This window comes from Protopterus annectens, chromosome 11.part0 (genome assembly GCF_019279795.1).
Source record: "Protopterus annectens isolate FY-2018-M chromosome 11.part0, PAN1.0, whole genome shotgun sequence".
Taxonomy (NCBI): domain Eukaryota; kingdom Metazoa; phylum Chordata; order Ceratodontiformes; family Protopteridae; genus Protopterus; species Protopterus annectens.
This window is the reverse complement of record NC_056745.1, coordinates 421,780,992-421,800,638: the sequence shown is the minus strand read 5'-3', so window position 1 is coordinate 421,800,638 and position 19,647 is coordinate 421,780,992. Positions and strand designations below refer to the sequence as shown.

Genomic DNA, 19,647 nt, shown 5'->3' with positions numbered 1-19,647 from the left:
GACAGACTTTTTGGACCAAAAGCTAAAGCAGTACTCAAAAAGATGGAAGACCATGCAAACAGTTAAGGACTTCCTGCAAGTGCAACCACCTACGCTCAGCAGGAACTTTCCAGCAAAGCATTCGTCCTTTCCTTCCTAGCCTAGGAGTAAACAGGGAGGGCCTCAAAAGCACAGAGCTTGCAGGCAAAGGCATCGACAACAGAGATCAAGGCAATGGAACTCTGAAACACCCAGGCAAGGGAGTTCTAGGTCACAGCCCCCAGCCAGAGAGCAATTGTGACTCTCTCGTTCTGCGCCACCCTCCAACCGCCCAAAACTAGGAGGAAGACTGTCTCTTTTTCTCCAAGACTGGACACACATTTTTTCAGATCAATGGGTTCTAAACATTATTGCAAATGGCTACAAACTTGCTTTCAAAGAGCCTTTAGTATACTCAGGTTTCCTGGATGTACCCCCAAATCAAAAATCTCAGGCTGTCGAACAGATACATATTCTGTGTTTTCAGGGAGTGGTGGAGCCAGTTCCAGAGGAACAAAAAGGCTTTTACTATAAGTTATTCCTAGTCGCAAGCAAAGAAGGAGCTTGGTGCCCTATTCTGGACCTGCCCAGCTTAAACCAATTTCTCAAGATACCAAAATTCAAAATTCTGACTCTTCAAAAATTACTGCCCATGATAACTTTTCAGGCTTTTGTGGTCTCAATAAAAATAAAGGACACCTACTTACACCTTCATATTCAAAATTCACACAGAAGCTTTCTTTGCTTCAGAGCAAGCTCCTGCCACTAACAGTTTTCAGCACTGCCCTTTGCATTGTCTACTGCTTCAAGGGTTTTCACAAAGTGCTTGGCACCAGTCATTGCTTACTGCAGAACCAAGGGGTCCAGATTTACCCATACTGGACTATTGCCTAATATAAGCTGTAGATATTCCAAAGGTCAACAAAGATCTGAAATTCACACAGGACCTCCTGACTTCTCTGGGGTTCACTCTAGTGCTTCTGAAGATCAGGCAGGAGGGCCCAAAGGCTATCCTGATAGCACCAGACTGACCCATGCAGCACTGGTTCCCTCTCCTTCTTGAGCTCACCAGTCAAAAACCTTTGATGTTACCACAGAGGGTGGACCTCCACTGGGGATTAGTCCTGGCAGTGTTGGGTCTGACTGCTCCATCCCTGGAGTTGAATTTTTGACATGTAATGTCAAGATCCTTTGATGCAGGAGTTTGCGACACTAGTAAAGGTGATAGCAGTCAGGATGTAAACTTATTCTGCACCTGACTTCTCTATGCCGAGATTTTTTGCCAAGACAGCTGGGCTTGATTCTGGTATCTGCACTGACTGTGCAGATTTCCTTGTATATACCCACTATGAAATTGCCACTGACCACAGTCAGAATGAGACCTCACTTGATTGCTTTGACGTCCATCCACCCACCCTGCTACACAGGACATATTGACAGGAAACCACACCTTAGGAATAAAGATGACCACTAGTCATATGGGTTCCTACTCCTTAGACCCCCCCTCCCTTTTAAGGCAACCTAAGAAATGTAAGTGCAAGAGGAAGAATGTTGACTCCTCTCTTGAATCTCCAATTTCAGATGTTGATAAAGACATAGAAGCTGTATCCCTGATATTCCTGGCAAGGGACTCCGAATTTGAGGAAACTCTCAAAATCTGGAAAAAGTCAAGATGGACCTCAAAACCCTCTCTTCCTGAGCTTATCCTGGAGATAGCCTTTAGTTTCCTAGGTTTTCATCTTGGGTGGTCCCATCATTTGACAGAATTGTTCAGCTGGAGGCACTGCACTGATAGCTTGGAAGAATCCAAATGTACTGGCTCCTTTATTAAAGAGGCTGACAGGAGCCCTCAAGAATCCAAATGTACTGGCTCCTTTATTAAAGAGGCTGACAGGAGCCCTCATCCTTCCAAGTACTAGACTAGTCTTGCTTTTACTCCTGGAAGTAGACTCTGTTGTAGTAGTAGCAGCTGTCTCTCACCCCTTAGAGTCCTGTGGACTGACCAGCTAATAAAGGTTTCCTTTTCCTGGACTGCCTTGAAAAGCATGTATACTCATCTTCACCTTTTAATTTTTTTTGGTCCCCCTTGGGACATCATTTTAGTGTTCTGGCCTGTAGTGCTCCACATCCAGGCTGGGTCTACCAGCTTGCCTTCCATCTCCCAGATTTGCTCTGATATTGCTGGGGCCAGTCATGGATCCTGAAGGCATCGTGAGGGCTTGACCTTCTCCATTCCCATCCCAATGGAGATCTTTAAATGTCCTATTCCCTTCCCTGCGTCCTACATTCATTGTTAATGTGCAAGGGCAACTTTCCTCTTTTCAACTATGCCTTCCATAAGGGAGCATCCTTAATGAATGCCCTCCCTATTGCTCTGACAGTCACCTGAGCCAATAATTGAACCTAGGTCATAGTTATTGCTTTATCCCTCTGCCACCTGAGCATCTTCCATAATTATCTTGAGGACAGTAAAGCATGTGTCCCACATGTTGAGGTTCCAGAGAGATTTGGTAAATGAAGTGAACATGACTATTTAAGGTTTGTTATATGGGGATGTTAAGGAGTAACTTTTACCCCAGATGTTGATGGCGTGCTCCTGTTCAAATGTATGTAACTGTCTAGCACACAACATTGGGCAGGTTGGAAAAATAAGCGACTGAGGAAGTGCAAAAATATAAAGAACAAAATCTGGAAATTTTTGAAAGGTTTTAAAAAAGAAATATGGACATGGGAAAAAAAGAAAGATCTGATGTGGTGCAATATTTACACAAAGGAGACAGGCAAGTTAATCATTACAAAAAAAAAAAGAAATCCCCAGTGATATTCAGAGAGAGATAAAAGATTAGTAATATAGAATTAAAAAAAAAAAGTGAGAGAGAGAGAGAGAGACGCTGAAGTTATGGAACACCTGCAAAGTGAAGGATTAAGCCTAACACAGGTTATATCACAGCTTAATGGAACGATGATTCCTCCATGTAAGGAGAAGCAGGAGGAACAGTAGGCATCTGAAAAAGAAATGTGGACATGGGAAAGAAAAAGATTTAATATGGTACAATATTTTGTGCAAAGGAGAAAGCAAAACTAATCAATACAAAAAGAGCAGTACCAAAGAAGTCTAGAGAGACATACAGGCAAAGGCATCGTGATATGGAAGATTTTACAGTACAACAAATAAGAAAACAAAGAAGAAAAGTAGAAAAGAGGATTATTAATGGAGAAGTTAAAGAAACAGAAACTGAGGTTATGGATTACCTGAGAAATGAAGGATTTAGTGTAGAAAATCTAACTCTGATAACACCACAACGGGGTAGAGCAATGGATCCCTTAATTAAGGAGAAACCAGTGGAGTGAGAAACATCTGATCAGTGGCCGTATGAAGATACTTTGGAACCTTCCATAGGAAGCCAGTAGAAAAGTTCAGTTGGAGTTGCACAGCAAGGGAAGGAACAGGAAACTCTGATGCAGTCAATGTTGTGGAGTGATAGCCCAGTGGGTTCCCATATAAAAGAGCAATGGATGAGACAGATTGAAACTGAAGAAAATATGGCACAGGAAGATGCTGTGGAACTTTCTGTAGAATGACCGCAGGAAATGGAGACCTTTTTGTGCCCTCAGTTTAGAAGAAAATGATCTAAGAAGAGTTGGTTTAATAGAGATGGAGACACATATTAAGATCAATGAAATAAATAGTCTGATCAAACAAATTATCATTAGTTAGGACTGTTAATAGAAATTCATTTGATATAACAGAGCTAATTAGAATATATTACTGTGCAGTTAAATTAATAAAGTCTTGCCACCAAAACACAGGGTAGTAAGGGAAAGGGAGAAATCAAATGCCATCATGGAAGTATCGAGTAGAGAAAACTATAAAGCAATTAAGACAAGTGCCACTGTTAGAAGAATGCAGAACAGGGAACAGATCAACAAAAATACTCAAAGATAGACATGATAAAAGCAATGAGCCGTATCAAAACAGATCAGGATCTATCGTGTAGTATTGAAAATAATAAACTAAAAATAGTCAGTAAAACATAGAAGATCTGCAGATAAATATAATGGAAAAGTACAAAATAAGCAATTTATTGATAACCCAAAAAAATGTCTATCTTTGAGTATTTTTGTTGATCTGTTCCCTGTTCTGCATTCTTCTAACAGTGGCACTTCTTGTCTTAATTGCTTTATAGTTTTCTCTACTCAACACCCACACAAAACTCCTAGGGGTCATTATCGATGAACTAAAGTTCAACCTGCACATACTCCAATGTATAAAAAAAAAAAAAAACAGAAAATAGGTCTGCTACATCGGAACAAAAGATTCCTAACCCCTGAATCCAGACTTACCCTGGGCCAGGCACTCCTCCTCCCCTCCCTCTTGTACGCTGCCCCATTTCTTACCAATATCCAGGCCTCCACTCTAAACAAACTCCAACAGACTTACCATAAAATAGCCAGATTCATTACTAACTCCCCCATATAACTCACACCACTGCATTTCTTTAAACTCTCTTCAATGGCTTGAACTTTCCCAATTTCTGCTATCTTATCAGTTTTATATGCTACACTCTATTCTTTATAAACCCTCCTTCTGTCCATCTCTATCTTCCTTAGTCTCCATCTACATCCCATCCTGGACCCTCCGTACTTCTAACCAACAATTACTTGATATCTACCACACAAAAAGGTCAGTAGGCAAACTACTCTACAAACACTCCCTTGCCCATGCTTGGAACAAACTTCCCCTTTGCTTACGTTCAATCTCCCACACCTCACACTTTAAAAATGAACTAAAAGCTTATTTTCTCAATTCCAGAACCTGCCCTTGCCATGACCCTACCTAGTCTAACTTCCCTTTATGTACCCTCAAAAGGACCATACTTAGTACCTCATTACACCTCTCTCTCCAATGTGTCTACTATGCATTTGCATAATTTTATACAAACAAAAAAATGTTATTGTTGACCTATTGAACTATGTCAATGTAAAATTGTTACTTAGCTTCTTTTTATTGCAACTTTAACTTTATGCATATAACCCAACATATGTGAATCTTTTTGCTATAACTGCTATTATATAAATATTGTTTAAAATTGTACTTGTTTAAAATGTACTACTGGAGCTTTTCTCCTCGGGTCTCCACTGAAAATGGGCCACAAGCCCAGTTGGACAAACCCGGTTAACAAATGTCAATAAATAAATAAATGATTTATAGAGGATTGGGAAACTAGGCAAAAATAACTGAAACACCACCAGAAATAGATACATTTCGGGGAAATATCTGTGAAGATCCTGTGGAACATAACAAAGATGTTGAAAAGATAGAAGTAAGAAAGAATAAAAAGTTAAAATGTACAGGATGTGAAATGGGATGAAGTAACGGCCAGAGAAATTGAAACAAAGAAAAGTTCCTAAATGGGAAACCTCAGGCCTAGATGCAGTACCCAACTTCTGGCTAAAAGTATCAATATCTTTACATGAAGATTTAGCCATAAGCAAGAACTATTTATATGTGCACCCCAAATAGACACCAACCTGTCTCACAACATGGAAATGAATTGCCAGAGAAATTTAATTTTTTTATTTTTTTATTTTTTATTTATTTATTTGTTTATTTAACATTTGTTAACCGGGAAAGTCCGACTTGGAACAAAGCCAATTTTCAGCAGAGTCCCGGGGAGAAATGCTCCAGATGCATGTCTTTGTAATGAAAATGGAAGAAAGAAAAGTTCCTAAATGGAAAACCTCAAGCCTAGATGCAGTACCTAACTTCTGGCAAAAAGTATCAGTATCTTTACATGAAGATTTTTCCTAAGCTATTCCACCTTACATTATTCTCACATCTAAGGTTACTACCTCTAAGTGGGACTTAGCATACCCAAGACAGACTTAACAGACATCCTACCTGCTTCTGCTAGAGGGGTAACTTCCCTTTTACTACTCTCTCCCATTCCTGATTTTCTTCTCTTCTATAACTAGTCTCTTTTCCCATTCCTTACTAATGACTTTGTTGTTCTGGGAATCTCACTCTCCCTTCTATTACTTTCCCACAGTGTAAAAAAAAACCTTAATAGTGAAAATAGGGGAAGGGGTATTTTATCTGTGTTTTATCTTAACTGAACTTTAATGCATCTGTAACTGAACTTTAAATGTTTTGTACTGTATTTCATCTTAACTGAACTTTAATGTATCTGTAACAGAACTTTGTTTTGTAACTGTTATTGTATTTTTAATCTTAAAATTTTGTAATTTTAAATATTTTTAATCTTGTCTGATCCTTGTGGAGCTTTTCTCCCTGGGCCTCTACTGAAAATGGACATATATCCAGCTAGACTAGCCCGGTCAACAAATGTAAAATAAAAATAAAAAATAAATAAGATTTAGCCATAAGTAAGAACTATTCATATGTGCACCCCAAACAGACACCAACCTGTCTAACAACATGGAAATTAATACTCCTCCATTAGAGTGAACCAGCAAGCTATCCTAAAAACTATAGATCAATAACTTGCCTTCTAACAATGTATAAACTATAGACTGGAATTGATGCCGACAAAGTTTGTAGACATTTAGAAGAAAACCCAGTCATAGCAATGGAACAAAAGGGTAACAAAAGAAAGTCATATAGAACAGAGGATCATTTGTTGTTAAATAAAGTCATAGTGGAGAACTGTAAAAAGTAAAAGAATCTAAGTATGGCATGAGTAGACTACAAAAAAGCATTTGACAGTATCCCACATTCATGGATAAAAGAGTGCTTTAAAATGTGTAAGATGCACCCTACACTGATCAATTGCATTGCAGTGACCATGAAACAGTGGCAGACCACTTTGCAATTAAGCCATGGTAAAGGACAAATTATTATTCCAGGGATAAAAATTCAAAGGAGGATGTTCCAGGGTGACTGTTAGTCACCGCTGCTCTTTTGTGTTGCTTTTTACCCATTAAGCTGTCTACTTAACAGATTAGATCATGGTTACAGTTTGGCTCCCAGAAAACAACCAAGTGTAAAGACTTCTCATCTTCTTTTTGTGGATGATTTAAAACTGTATAGATCATCAGACGAGGAACTGAAAGCACAACTGCAAGTGGTCAAGACTTTTTCAGATAAGAATGTCATTTGGTCTTGATAAATGTGCACAAGCAACCTTTAAAGTAGGAAAGTTGCAGCATTAAGAAAACATCAGCCAGAGACAGGAATGTTATATAAAAGAACTTCAGCAAGAGGAAGTGTATACATATTTGTGAACTGATTAAGGATCAACAATAAAACATGAAGAAATTTGAATAAATCTTAGGAATATTTTAGAAGATAAAAATTAATACTGAAAACAGCTGTGACATCTAGAAACAAAGTCCAAGCTATAAACCAATTTGTTCTTCCTGTCGTAACTTAACAGTTTTGGAGTGATTGCCTGGCTATAAAAGGTATTGGATCAGTTGGATAGGAAAACAAGAAAAAATGCTTCACGTTTATCAAAACTATTTACAAAATCAGTGTATACCAAGACTTTATACTTCATGTCCTGAAGGAAGGTATGGGCTTCCTCGGAATTGATTATACGTTCATAGGTGTTTACTAGGCTAATGACTTCAAGGGGCCTTTTAAGCCTAGCCATGCATCCCAAGTCTCTGACTAGTTCTGGTACCCTTGAAAATTGTAAGCAGGGGCCTGGGAGATGAGCCACTTTCAAGCTGCCTGTGTCTATTAGTGACATAGGTGCCAAACCAGGGATGAATTTCCTGTTCCCCATCCAGTTATGCAAGTTACACTTGAATTGATTTAGGGAGGAACTCTGCTCCATATGGATGGGGAGCCTGTTCCAGAGACGGGGTAGTCTCTGTGATACATACCTCTCTCTCCAGCAGGTCCTATTTATTTCACAGACAAGGTTCAAGGTTTTAGAATGGATAATTCTTGCTATTTTTTGTGGATATGCTGGAGGCCCATCAGATAGGGGTGTGACAATGCTCTGTATGAAAGGCATAGATCATCCAGCAATAGATTGTAGGAGACAGAATACAGGAATAGGGCCTTGAGGCAGTCAGGACATGTTACTTATGCCCTGTATTCTTTTAGTGAGGAACTTCTGTGGATGTTCCAGTTGTTGGATATGCCTGGTTAGGTACATACCAAAGGGGGCATTGTACTCAATGATAGGTGTGATGAATACTGAATACAGTGAAACAATGACTTCCTTGGACATAAATGCCATCCATTTGTTTATAAGTTGAGCAATGTAGAATGATTTCCTCACTACTGTAGACACGTGGTGGTCAAAGACTAGATTACTGTCTGTGTGTTGCTAAGTCCCTGACTACTGGGTCAACTCTAAGGGATGAGTTGTCAATATAACAGTTATCAGGAGTGGATGACTTCCTGAAGGATCCTATTATGCATTTCTTGGCATTTAGTTTTAGTCCATGGCTCTGACACCATTTGTTTGTTTGTGTCAGCTCATTCCTGGAGAAAATTTGTGTTGGTGTGGGATTCAATGATAGCTCCTAATTTGCAGTCATCTGCAAATTTAATCAGCCAGAGGCCATTGACATTGACTTCAGAAAAGTTAATGCCAGAAAAAAAAGCTGTCCCAGAACCAGTCCCTGAGGGACTTCACTTGTAACTGGCCGTTTTGTAGAGATGGACTCCCCAGTTCTAACTTTGTGGGTCCTGTCTGTGAGCCAGTTGGCTATCCATTGGGTAACATAAGAGTTTGTACCTAACCTCTTGAGTTTGTCAACAATGCCCGAGTGGGATATTGTGTAAAATGCCATGGTCAGGTCAAGGTAGACAGTGTGAACCAGTTTGCCCTCATCCATTGCTTTAGTGACCTTCTCAAAGAAGTCCACTGAGTTGAGTAGGCATGACCTGCCCTTGACAATACCAAATTAGGTTTGGTCCAGTGTCTGATGGTTTCCTATGTCATTATTGATCATTTCAATGGTAATTCTTCTCATGGCTAAGACATATAGGTCTGTAAATGGCCAACCTTTGTGTTGAGGGATAACTGTTGCTGTTCTCCATTCATGAGGAATGAAATCTGTTTAAAGGCTACAGTTAATTCCAGAGGGCCTGATAGGTCATGTTTCTTGCTCTTTAGAAGGCATCCTGGGATATTGTCTGGGCCCATTGATGCAGTGGTCTAGTGATTGCAGGGGGAGTTGTATTTGATGGTGTTTCCTGAGGGAAGGTTGAGGGGGAGAGAAGGGAATGTTGGAGCTGAATTAGTCAGCAAGTAGCTTTGCTTGTGGCTCGGTTTGCAATGAGCTCTGCACACTATTGCGTATTGCTTTTAAGGTTGCGTACATAACTAACAAATGCCTTGTGGTTGTCCTTGGCCTTGATGCCCAAATTTGCCTCAAATTTGGGTTTGGTAGTCTTTATTTGTTCTCTGAGTTATTTGTTTAGTTTGATGAGAGTGCTTTTATCCAGTGGTATGCTGCATCTCCTAATTTTTGCCATGGTTTTCTTCCTTGTGTTATACGGCCTATTTATTTTGTGATTCCACCATGGTGGCTTGATTTTTGAGTTAGATTTGTACTACTTGCTGGTGGGTACAGCTGCCTGTATGCAGCTATTAAAATGCTTGTGTAGGGTTTCTGTGAATAGTGTTGCATAGGCAGCAGTGTTCTCAGGGTTTATGCGGGCTCAAAAGTTTACCAGGTTATCACTTAATAGCAGGAAGTTTGCCTTAGAGTAGTTCCTGAATATTCCAGGGTTAGCTGGGGTTCCAGGTTTTATTTTTACTTCAAAGTAGTCCATTTTGTGGTCTGATCTTACCAGAGAAGATATTACACTAGCGGGTGTGCAGCACTCTCCCATATTAGTGAGACCCAGATCCAGCATGGTTGCAACCGTGGTGGTGTACTGACAGTCTGGTCCAAGGAGTTTGTGTTTACAAAATTCAGGAATCTCTGTGCCTGTAGGTTTGGTGTCATATAGGATTCCCAGTTAATAGTGGGGTAATTAAAATCACCCACAATTAATATGGTATTGGATTGGATGGTGAGTGTTTCCAATAAGTTTGAATACATGGTATGGGGTTTCTTAGGTCACAGAGGGGGACCTATATCTTACTGGAAAGTGGTATTGGATTTTGCCTGTGGTCCTCTTTTCCTGTTACCTGGTAGCTTCATCCTTAGCATCTTTTTCCGAATATACTCAGCATCCCTCCTCAGCACATGTCCAAACCAACGTAATCTTGTCTCTCTGGCTTTGTCTCCAAACCTTCCAGCCTGGGCTGACCCTCTAATATACTTATTCCTAATCCTGTCCACCCTTGTCACACCCAGTGCAAATTTTAACATCTGTAACTCTGCCACATCCACATCAAACTCCTGCCTTTTTGTAAATGCCACTGTCTCCAACCCATATAACATAGCTGGTCTCACTACCCTCTTGTAGACCTTCCCTTTCACTCTTACAGGTACTCCATGGGCATCCATGGATGTGAAAATTGATGCTATTATGAAAAACTAAAAAATATCTTTCTTTTGTGCCATTCCAAAGTACTGATTATTACTGAGATGATTTTTGATGTGAAAACTTTTATAAGAAATTTAATGTTAAAAGTATATGTATAAAGACAATGTAGTTTCATCTAGTGAATATGTTTTTTAGGAAGCCAAGCACTTACACACCTGTTTTACATCTCCTTATTGAGGCATTTGAAAAAAATATGTTTAGATGAAATTTATAAGGGTTATGATTCTGCAAATAAGGGGAAACGCTTTTTTTAATATGACTGCTAGAGAGAAAGTAACGCTTGAACATTTAATGTGTGACCAAAGCATTGTTATACGCCCTGCCGATAAGGGGGGGGCCTGTTGTGATTCTAGATTCTTCATGGTATGCTGACAAAATGAATGCTATGTTGTCTGACAATTCTTTTTATAGTAAAATTACACTGATGTTAACAAGAAGATAATTTGTTTTAAAGGCAAGTTGAGTTGGATGATGATATTTGGGCTGATAGAAGTTTGTTTGATTATTTTTTTGTGCAACATCCCTTGATTCTCTTTATACAGGGCCTGCCCAAGCTACACAAAGATCCTGTAAATCCACCGCTAAGACCTATAGTCTCTGGTAGAAAATGGAGTACAGAGTCTGTCCATCTTTCTAGAAAAGCATTTTAGACCATTTGTCAGTACCAAATAACATATCCTGAGTGACTCTCGACAATTTCTGATTGATCTTTGAGTTTAAACAAGCTACATTTGATGTAGAGGGATGGTACTTGGTAACCTTGGATGTAAGTTCCCTCTTCACAGTTGTACCAAACATGTTAGGTATTAAATGAGTGGTACAATATTTGATGGAACAACATATATTTAGTGATAGTAAGGTTGAATTACTCTCTATTTACTTGAGTTGGTTTTATATAACAATGTATTTGTTTTTGATGGTAATTATTTTTTGCAAAGAGATGGCGTAGCAATGGGCACATCCTGTGCCAACAGCTATGCCAATCTCATCATGCTCATTTGGGAACTTAAGTACATATTGGTTGATACATAAGTAGAACGTTTTATTTTACAGACATTTTGTGGATGATTTCTTTTTAATTTGGAAGGATACACAAGATGAATTGGTTAAGTTCATAGAAGAGATTAATGCTAGTACTACATTTCTGAGATTTACAGCTAAGTATTCCCAGGTAGAAATTAGTTACTTAGATGTGTACTCATCAGAGTTTCAAGCAGTAGACAGATGGATACTTCAGTATACAGGAAACCTTGTTACAGCAACAACTTTTTACTCCAAGCAAGCATGTACACTAAATATGTTTTTGATGTAGTACAAAGACAAGAACTTAGTCTCAAGGGTGAATGTCAGTGAAGGCAATTTTATGGCTGAAATGAAAGACCTGGAGAATAAGTTTGTGGACAGGGGCTACAAGAGGTGCAATGTACAAGTATTGAATAAAGTCTCTGATGTTTAGAGAAGGTAGAGGCAGGCTCTTCTTTTCTTCTAATCTACCACCTGTTCACCCTGGGAGACTGAGTGATGGTAAATGCAGGGTATCGGTGAATTATTCTTACACTATAGGAAGCATTGGCCCATTATAACAACGAATAATGATCTTAAAAAAAGATAGTGGGTGAACAACCTAACTTTATCTTTAAGAAGAAACAATCTTTAAAACAGATGCTTTGTTATCCAAAACAGTTTATTGATGGTAAAACTACTAGGAATAAAATGGGTTCCACTTATAAGGGAACTAGACCATGTCATACTTGTAAGTATTGCAGTTATATTGACACTACTGGTATGTTTATACATCCAGAAAAGGGTAAACAGTATGTGTTTGATGTTCAAGCTACTTGTATTTCTTCTCATGTGGTTTATTTAGCGTGCTGTACTGCCTGCACAAAGTTTTATGTAGGCAAGACTGATAGACAGTTGAAGGAACGTTCTAGTAGAACAGTTAAGACATATAAATAATGGTACTGAGTGCAGTGCTCTTTCTAAGCATGTGAAGCTCACCTCACACACACACATTGTTTTAAGTTTCAATTTATAGCACAAGTAGCAGCTACTAAGAGGCTGGGTGATGATAGGAATGCTACTTAAAGCTTAGAGAGTAAGTGAATAGCTAGGTTAAGGGCTGATTATGGCTCAGGACTAAATGATAAAAGTCCCCCTTAAACTTTTGTTACAGACATGCTCACTTTTTAGATATACATATGTGCATTAGTTGATTTAATTTTTTTTTTTATTTTTAAACTTTTATTACATTTATTTTTTGTATTTTTTTAATACATAATTGTTTAATTGGTTGATTTGCTAGTTGAATTTCTGTATAAATTGCTGTGTGTGTGACTGCATTTTTATACTGACATCTGAAGAAGCAGCAATAGCTGTGAAAGCGCTTATGTTGTTTTAAAATAAAAGATTGTTCGTTTTATGATGAGAGTCTGGTGTCATCTCATCATTCTACTTTTTTTTGATTGTTAAAACATCTGAACTTGTATACCATCTCTTATAGATATTTAAGAGGATATTTTATTCAGGTATATAGGGCATTTAGAGACAACTGTCTCTGGGAATGTGTGGAGTTATCAGAAAGTAGTAGAAAATCATCAGACAATCTATGTAGAAGATTCTATAGGAATGAGAAGTGTTCTAATTGGTTTTGTGAGAAAGCAGCTGATGCATGGAACAGACTACCAAGCTACATTAAACAAGCACCCGTTTAGATTTTTTTAAGAACAACCTGGGCACCTATTGTGGGAACAAATGTTTTGGTGTATCGGCAAGTTAGAAAGGCATTAATGACCATACTTGAAATATTTATATATATATATATATATATATATATATATATATATATATATATATATATATATATGTATGCATGTTTCCCAGTTGTGACAGTTACTATTAATGCCTCTGTTGGGGGGAGGGGGCATTATCAGGAGCAATGGGGATCCAGTGGATATGGTCACAGAGGCCTTGATGTATATAATTTTTCTAGAAATCTGAGCAAGCCTTTTCACCTGACAGGTGCTTCAAGACTCCTTGTCCCAAATTGCTATTACCATCCACAGTGACAGCATAGTAGTGGTATGGTATATCAACAGGCATGTGGTACTCATTCCAGGAAGGTCATGAGAGTTTGGAAATGGACCTTTAAAACTAGATGTTTTCTTACTGCCAGTCTTATTCTGCAACAACTAGCTCTCTAGTGAATAAGCTCAGCCATTGCCTTGTATGCCTCATGAGTGGTTTCCTCAACCTGTCACTTGGCAAAACCTTTTCCATTATCGGGAGAAGCATTACTGTGACATGTTTGCATCCCAAACCAACACCATATACAGTAGCTTCCTTCTATCATAGGAGGTTGTCCCAGATATTCACTCAACTAAGAGTGGTGTCTGGGTCTCTCTTTATACTTTCTTCTGTGTCCACTTTTTCCCAGGTTTCTGGAGAAGGTCAAGCTGCACAAGGCTGTCATTCTGATAGTCCATTTTTGACCATGGTAAGTCTTGTTCCACTGTTTTAGTCTAATTCCTTAGATGAAATTCTGTGGCACCTATTCAGCAAGCCTCACCTAGTAATGCACTCCCTATGCTTAACAGTATGGTTTCTTCACTTCTAGTAAAGCTGGGGACCCTTTATGCAGAAAGGATGGCACAAATTCTTGCTTCTGCAAAGAGAACTGGAGCAAGAAAGAGAAATAAAAGAAAATGGACTTTGTTGTCCACTTGGCCCATGAGCTTGGAGCTAGCTGTTTTCACAGCTCTGATTTCAGTTATTATAAAATGTCTTTCGGATATTTTGACTTTTGCCGTGGTTAGTCTTCAATAAAGGTTAATTTATCTGCATTTTCTAATTTTCCCTAAGCAACAAACACCTTATCATTATTCAAAACGAACCCGAATAAAGTTCTAGTGAAGCAGTCACGATCCAAATATATTTTTTTATTATTTCACATAAAAAACAGCAAGTTAAGCGCTTTCATCTACTCAGTCGTAGACTTCATCAGAACCTTCTGTTCTGATGAAGTCTACGACTGAGTAGATGAAAGCGCTTAACTTGCTGTTTTTTATGTGAAATAATAAAAAAATATATTTGGATCGTGACTGCTTCACTAGAACTTTATTCGGGTTCGTTTTGGATACTGCTTTTGTGGAGAGTTCTAGTGTCATTTTGTCATTTTACCTTATCATTATTGTTTGTGTAGAGGTCTGTAAAACTTTTCTTAAATGCATCTTTCTCCTACATCTACTGCTCAAGGATCCATTTCCTCTTTAGGACTTGTATTTAATTTTAGAAAACTTGACTTGGCCTCTTTTTGAACCAGCTACCGCTACAGAATTAAATTTATATCTTTGAAATCTGTTTCTGATAGCCATTAGTTCTGTCAGGAGAATTTCTGATTGCAGGCTTTGTCTGTACATCCATCTTGCCTTATGTTTCTCTTTTATGCCAAAGATAGCAACAGAGACACATTTAAGTCAGAACATTAATCTGGCAGTGTTCTTCCCAAATTGTACTAAGGTCGAATATCTGCTGCTATGTTATGGATCTCTGCATATACCTGAGATTTTATCTAAACAAAACAGAAGTTGTAAAGGTCCTTATTTGTTCCTTTCATAATCAAAAACTATATTGAGAAATACATTTATGTTTATCTAAAAGGTTGTTATTCTATATCAAGTTTTGCTATGGAAAACACAAAAAAGTTCAACCTTTTGAACCTAGGTGCACATTTATTTAAGTCTTGGGCAACATTGCATACTTTCTTTAAAAACACATCCTTAGATAGTATTTGTGCCATGGCTACATGTGCATCACTGAACTCTTTTGCAGGACACTACAAGCTAGATGTGATCTCTAGATCTAGGCCTTCCTTTGGTGCCATCATAATTCTTTCATGAAAATCCAGCCAAAAAGTTTAGCTTGAAGGTCAACACAGGTGATACAGAAGATTCAGCTCCAGTTTCAGATTTGAAAATTATGTACTTAGCATAACAATAGGTGTGGCCAGGTAGTTCCTTCTTCTTTACCAATCTCACCTTCTTTCCTCCAGCTGTAGGCTTGACTGATCCACCAGACGTTTGGTGTGAGAGCTTATGTATAGTTGTATGCTTAGGTTCTGTTTTCCACTGACTTCAGAAATCTGAGAGAGGGTTATTTGCAGAACAGGATTGTGGGTAAATGGAGAGGACTTGCTGTTCTGGAAATTCGTCAGCTAGGTTGACCAAGTTCTGCTAGTCTTAATCTTAGTGGTAAAGTGGATGGAGCTACTTTTTGGTTGCAGTACGTGATGGACAGTATTGACTTTCTTTCTGATAGTTTATTCTTATATCCATCTGAATCTTCCTAAGTAAACTACACAAATTATGCTTTACCTTTAAATGAATACATAATTACCAATGCTGACAAGTTGCATCTTTACTTGAGTGCCACAAACCCTTTTGAAATCTTTGAGCCTTCTTCATGTATAGCCTCAGAAGAAACAAAATCTAGAAAACTGGTTGACCAAGCATTAAGCTGCCATATGTTTATCTTTTGAAGTTTTATACCCTTGCAGAATCTTAAAAAATAAAAAAAATTAATGTTTAAAAGCACAGCATTTAGACAAATGTAGCTGCTTTTCATTTTCTGTAGCCCATATCTAATGTGCCTTCTCGCTTATTCTGGAAAACTTTCCTGATCAGGTTTAATGATTTTTAGCAATTCTTATTTTACTGTAAATTGCATGCTTATGTTTTTTTGCGTTGTCCGGCTAGTTCACTCCATTTTCCCTAAGCACTTTTCATTTTGTTTTGTCCGCCCACTTCTTTGCACACTAAGTATTTATTTACGTAGAGTTATTCCTGCATCTCTTTGCCTCTGAAATCCGTATGGCTTTTCGCTGCTGTTTAGAGTACAGAAGATATTCTTTATGTGAGCAAGCTTTCTTTTCTGTGAAAAAATTTGCTTTTCTGTGCTGTCTTGCTTGCTCCATTTCTCTTTTTTTCCTCTCCTCGCGGTGAATTGCCATTGGTAGATTAACAGGAAAAAAGCGGGTTTGTATGTGGGTGAGTGGTTTTTGAGTGTATGTATATGTGTGTAGATATATATATATATATATATATATATGTGTGTGTATATTACAAAGATATGCAGCAGGTATGCTGGAATGTAATACCTTGTATTTATAACCAATGCATTTGTCTACGGGTGAAAATAAGCTTGCTCAGCACTTTTGTCCCCCTTTCCAAAACGTATTGTTCTAGGTTACGGTCAAGCCAAAATTAAAACAGCCAAGTTGAATTTTGTATAAAAATATAATTTATTAACACATGAATTAGCTTAATTTTGAGAAGGCATCAGTCAATAAAAATATACAACAAGGAAGTCAAAAAGAGAAACTTCCAATTATTTATATCAGTTCCTGGCAGTGTGGTACCAAGTGTTCAAACAAGAGTTAGGTATCTATTCTTAAGAAACCTTTGATCCTTGATGGTTACTGTGAAATAGTTCTGCATTCTCTGTCCACTGTCTCTCTCAGGGAGATCCACAAAACTGACGACGATTCCCCATTTCGATGCTGGTTCCTCTTGTAGGCTAAAGTCCAATTCAGTTGAAAGGAGTCCTGAAAATACCCCCTGTCTGGCGCACACCACTTTCCTTCACTGAGAATGGATCTACCTTTTTGATTTGCCAGTCCCAGAACTAGGAAGATGCAATATCATAGACTTTGGCTCCTTTTTCTGGAGTTTGTAAGGCTATAGTTGCCCTTCAGCAAAGCCATTTCAGTACCGATCTGCTTGTTAGCTGGCATTACACAGCTGTCCAAGTATGACTGGAGCAAGAAGATGAATATCTGAAAGTCTGAAGTCTGTAACTTAGTCCAACAGAAATGAACCAGTTTTACTACAGTATATATCTTCCCAGGAGAGAGAGGATTTTGAATTTTTATTCCGTCTCTGCAGTTAATGGAGTCAAGCTGCTGCCATAGTTGTTTTTTTCACAGTACATTATTTATGTGATTAAAACACCTCCAGAAGGAAGAGAGAATTGCAGCCATCACTTTCTTCTACATCCTTTGCTTTTCTCACTCCTTTCTGAACTCTTGACACCTTAATGTCCTAGAAGCAGAATGATGTGTTGTTTATGTGTCCAGCTCTGAGATTTTACTTCTTGATGGCACTTTTTGGCTTGCGTTGAAAGCAGATATTCTGTGCAGATGTTGTGCATATGCTTATTTGATAAGGCCCTGTGCTTCAGTCTTAGGCTGCACATTTGTTTCTGAACATTCCAGAGGCATCTTTACTGGGAAAACAAACCTTAATTGCATACCTTTTATGGAGCAGACACACAAATCTTTTAAATACTATGACTTCATATCCTCTGTTTTCTGTATTTTTGTTATATGCCAGTACATGATATGGTAGGAAAATAGGATTAATACACAGCATTATATGGAGGCAGAATTATTAAAAGCAATCAAGACACAGTAGCAAAGACACAATCATGAAATGCTCAGTGTCCTAAACATCAATAACAGATATAGCTGTAACAATAATACTAATGATAACAATGGCTAACAGTATCAGTAATATGTATTTTACCTTTCAGTCAAAAGGATTCTAATCCCTACAGTCTGGACACACACTAAATTTGCCATATGTGTGAGAGATTGTGTGACTGTGTGATATGAAGGAGCAGCTGCTGCAAGGCTAGCCACCTGGTGGTATGAACATTGGCTGTAGATGATTGCCATTGTTGATGTAACACCTCAACCAGCTGTACAAAAATGTGTAAAAGGGGTTGTGGATGGATGTGTATGTATACAGGTATATTACTACATTTGTTCACTAGCAGTGATTTTTAAAGGAGCTTTTCCTCATTGATCCCCTGTTTTAAATGTGCTTTCCCCAGTACTGTCTAATTTATTTAACAAAATGAAATTAAAACTGTGCATAGCACTTGAAAGATGTAGTATATGGGAAACTTATGGTGGTGGGAGTGATTTGTATTACCAAGAAGCACTTTTCTAGGTTTTATATCTCTAGGTGTTATAATCCATATATATAACAAACTACTATTCAGAATGATTGCTTATCGTGTGTGTGTGTGTGTGTGTGTGTGTGTGTGTGTGTGTGTGTGTGTGTGTGTGTGTATTAAGCACTAGTAATATTCTCTGTTAATTTTTTTGTTTTATTTTTAATTTCTGCTTGTTTAAAATTACTCAATTGCTATATGGCAGTTACTGCATCAGAACTGATCCACTGTAATGCTGTTTTTTTTTCCGTCTCAGTAGTGGAAAGCTAAGGGACCGCTCCCAGTCTGCTGTGCCTAGTGTTACGGTTTCATACAAGAACATGAAGAAAAGCTCATCACAACTGTCACTTGACTCAATCTCAATCGATAGTAGCATTTTAGAGGATCATCTGCTGGATAGTGATGGGAGTGATAGCATTCAGTTCTTTGAGAAAGGTAGTAAAACTAAAACATATATTTTATTCTTCTGAGTCCATCAACAAATATGTGTGTATATATATATATATATATATATATATATATATATATATATTTTTTTTATTTTACTGAGTTTGTAGATGAATGAATTACTGATACAAATGCTATTTATTAAAAAAATAGCTATACAGTTTAGCATGTGGTTTGTAAATGATTGTTTTTCCATTGCAGTTTTACTAGAAAATACATTATGCTCATTTTCAAAATCATTTATTGTATCACAGGTCTCAAGATGATGATGCTTCTGTGTTTGATTTTATTTGATTTACTTTTGTAGCTCAGACCATCACTGTGGCACTTGCTGTACAATTGTTCCTGCCACTTCAGTAATCCAAACTTTAGAAGGTGAAGGAGTTTAACAACTCTATGATTATTTTCAGTTTTGCTTTAGCAGCCTCTCTGATTCGTATACATTAATGCTTTTTTTTAATCAAAAACATCTTTATTAAATTATCACATACGACATAGGCAATCATACATGTATATAAATGAAAACAAACCATATTGACTTAATTGTAGTTGCAAACATTATACAGCGCTTATAATCTACCCAGTCAGTCACTCAAGCATTACATAGCTCTTTCAAATCCTGCCTTTTTTTAAACCTCAGTTCTCACAATTCCAATTTTTTTTCCTGTGTAATTTAAATCCTACAC

The 19,647-nt window shown here is 37.8% G+C and overlaps 1 protein-coding gene across 1 annotated transcript in view; it reads left to right on the top strand.

The window, feature by feature from the left end:
- Positions 1-19,647, top strand: part of UHRF1BP1L (UHRF1 binding protein 1 like) — a 2,202,923-nt gene that overhangs the window by 1,691,835 nt on the left and 491,441 nt on the right. Inside the window, exon 15 of the mRNA XM_044087916.1 lies at positions 18,771-18,949. Within this exon, the coding sequence (XP_043943851.1) occupies positions 18,771-18,949 (179 nt within the window). The remainder of the gene's footprint in view (positions 1-18,770; positions 18,950-19,647) is intronic.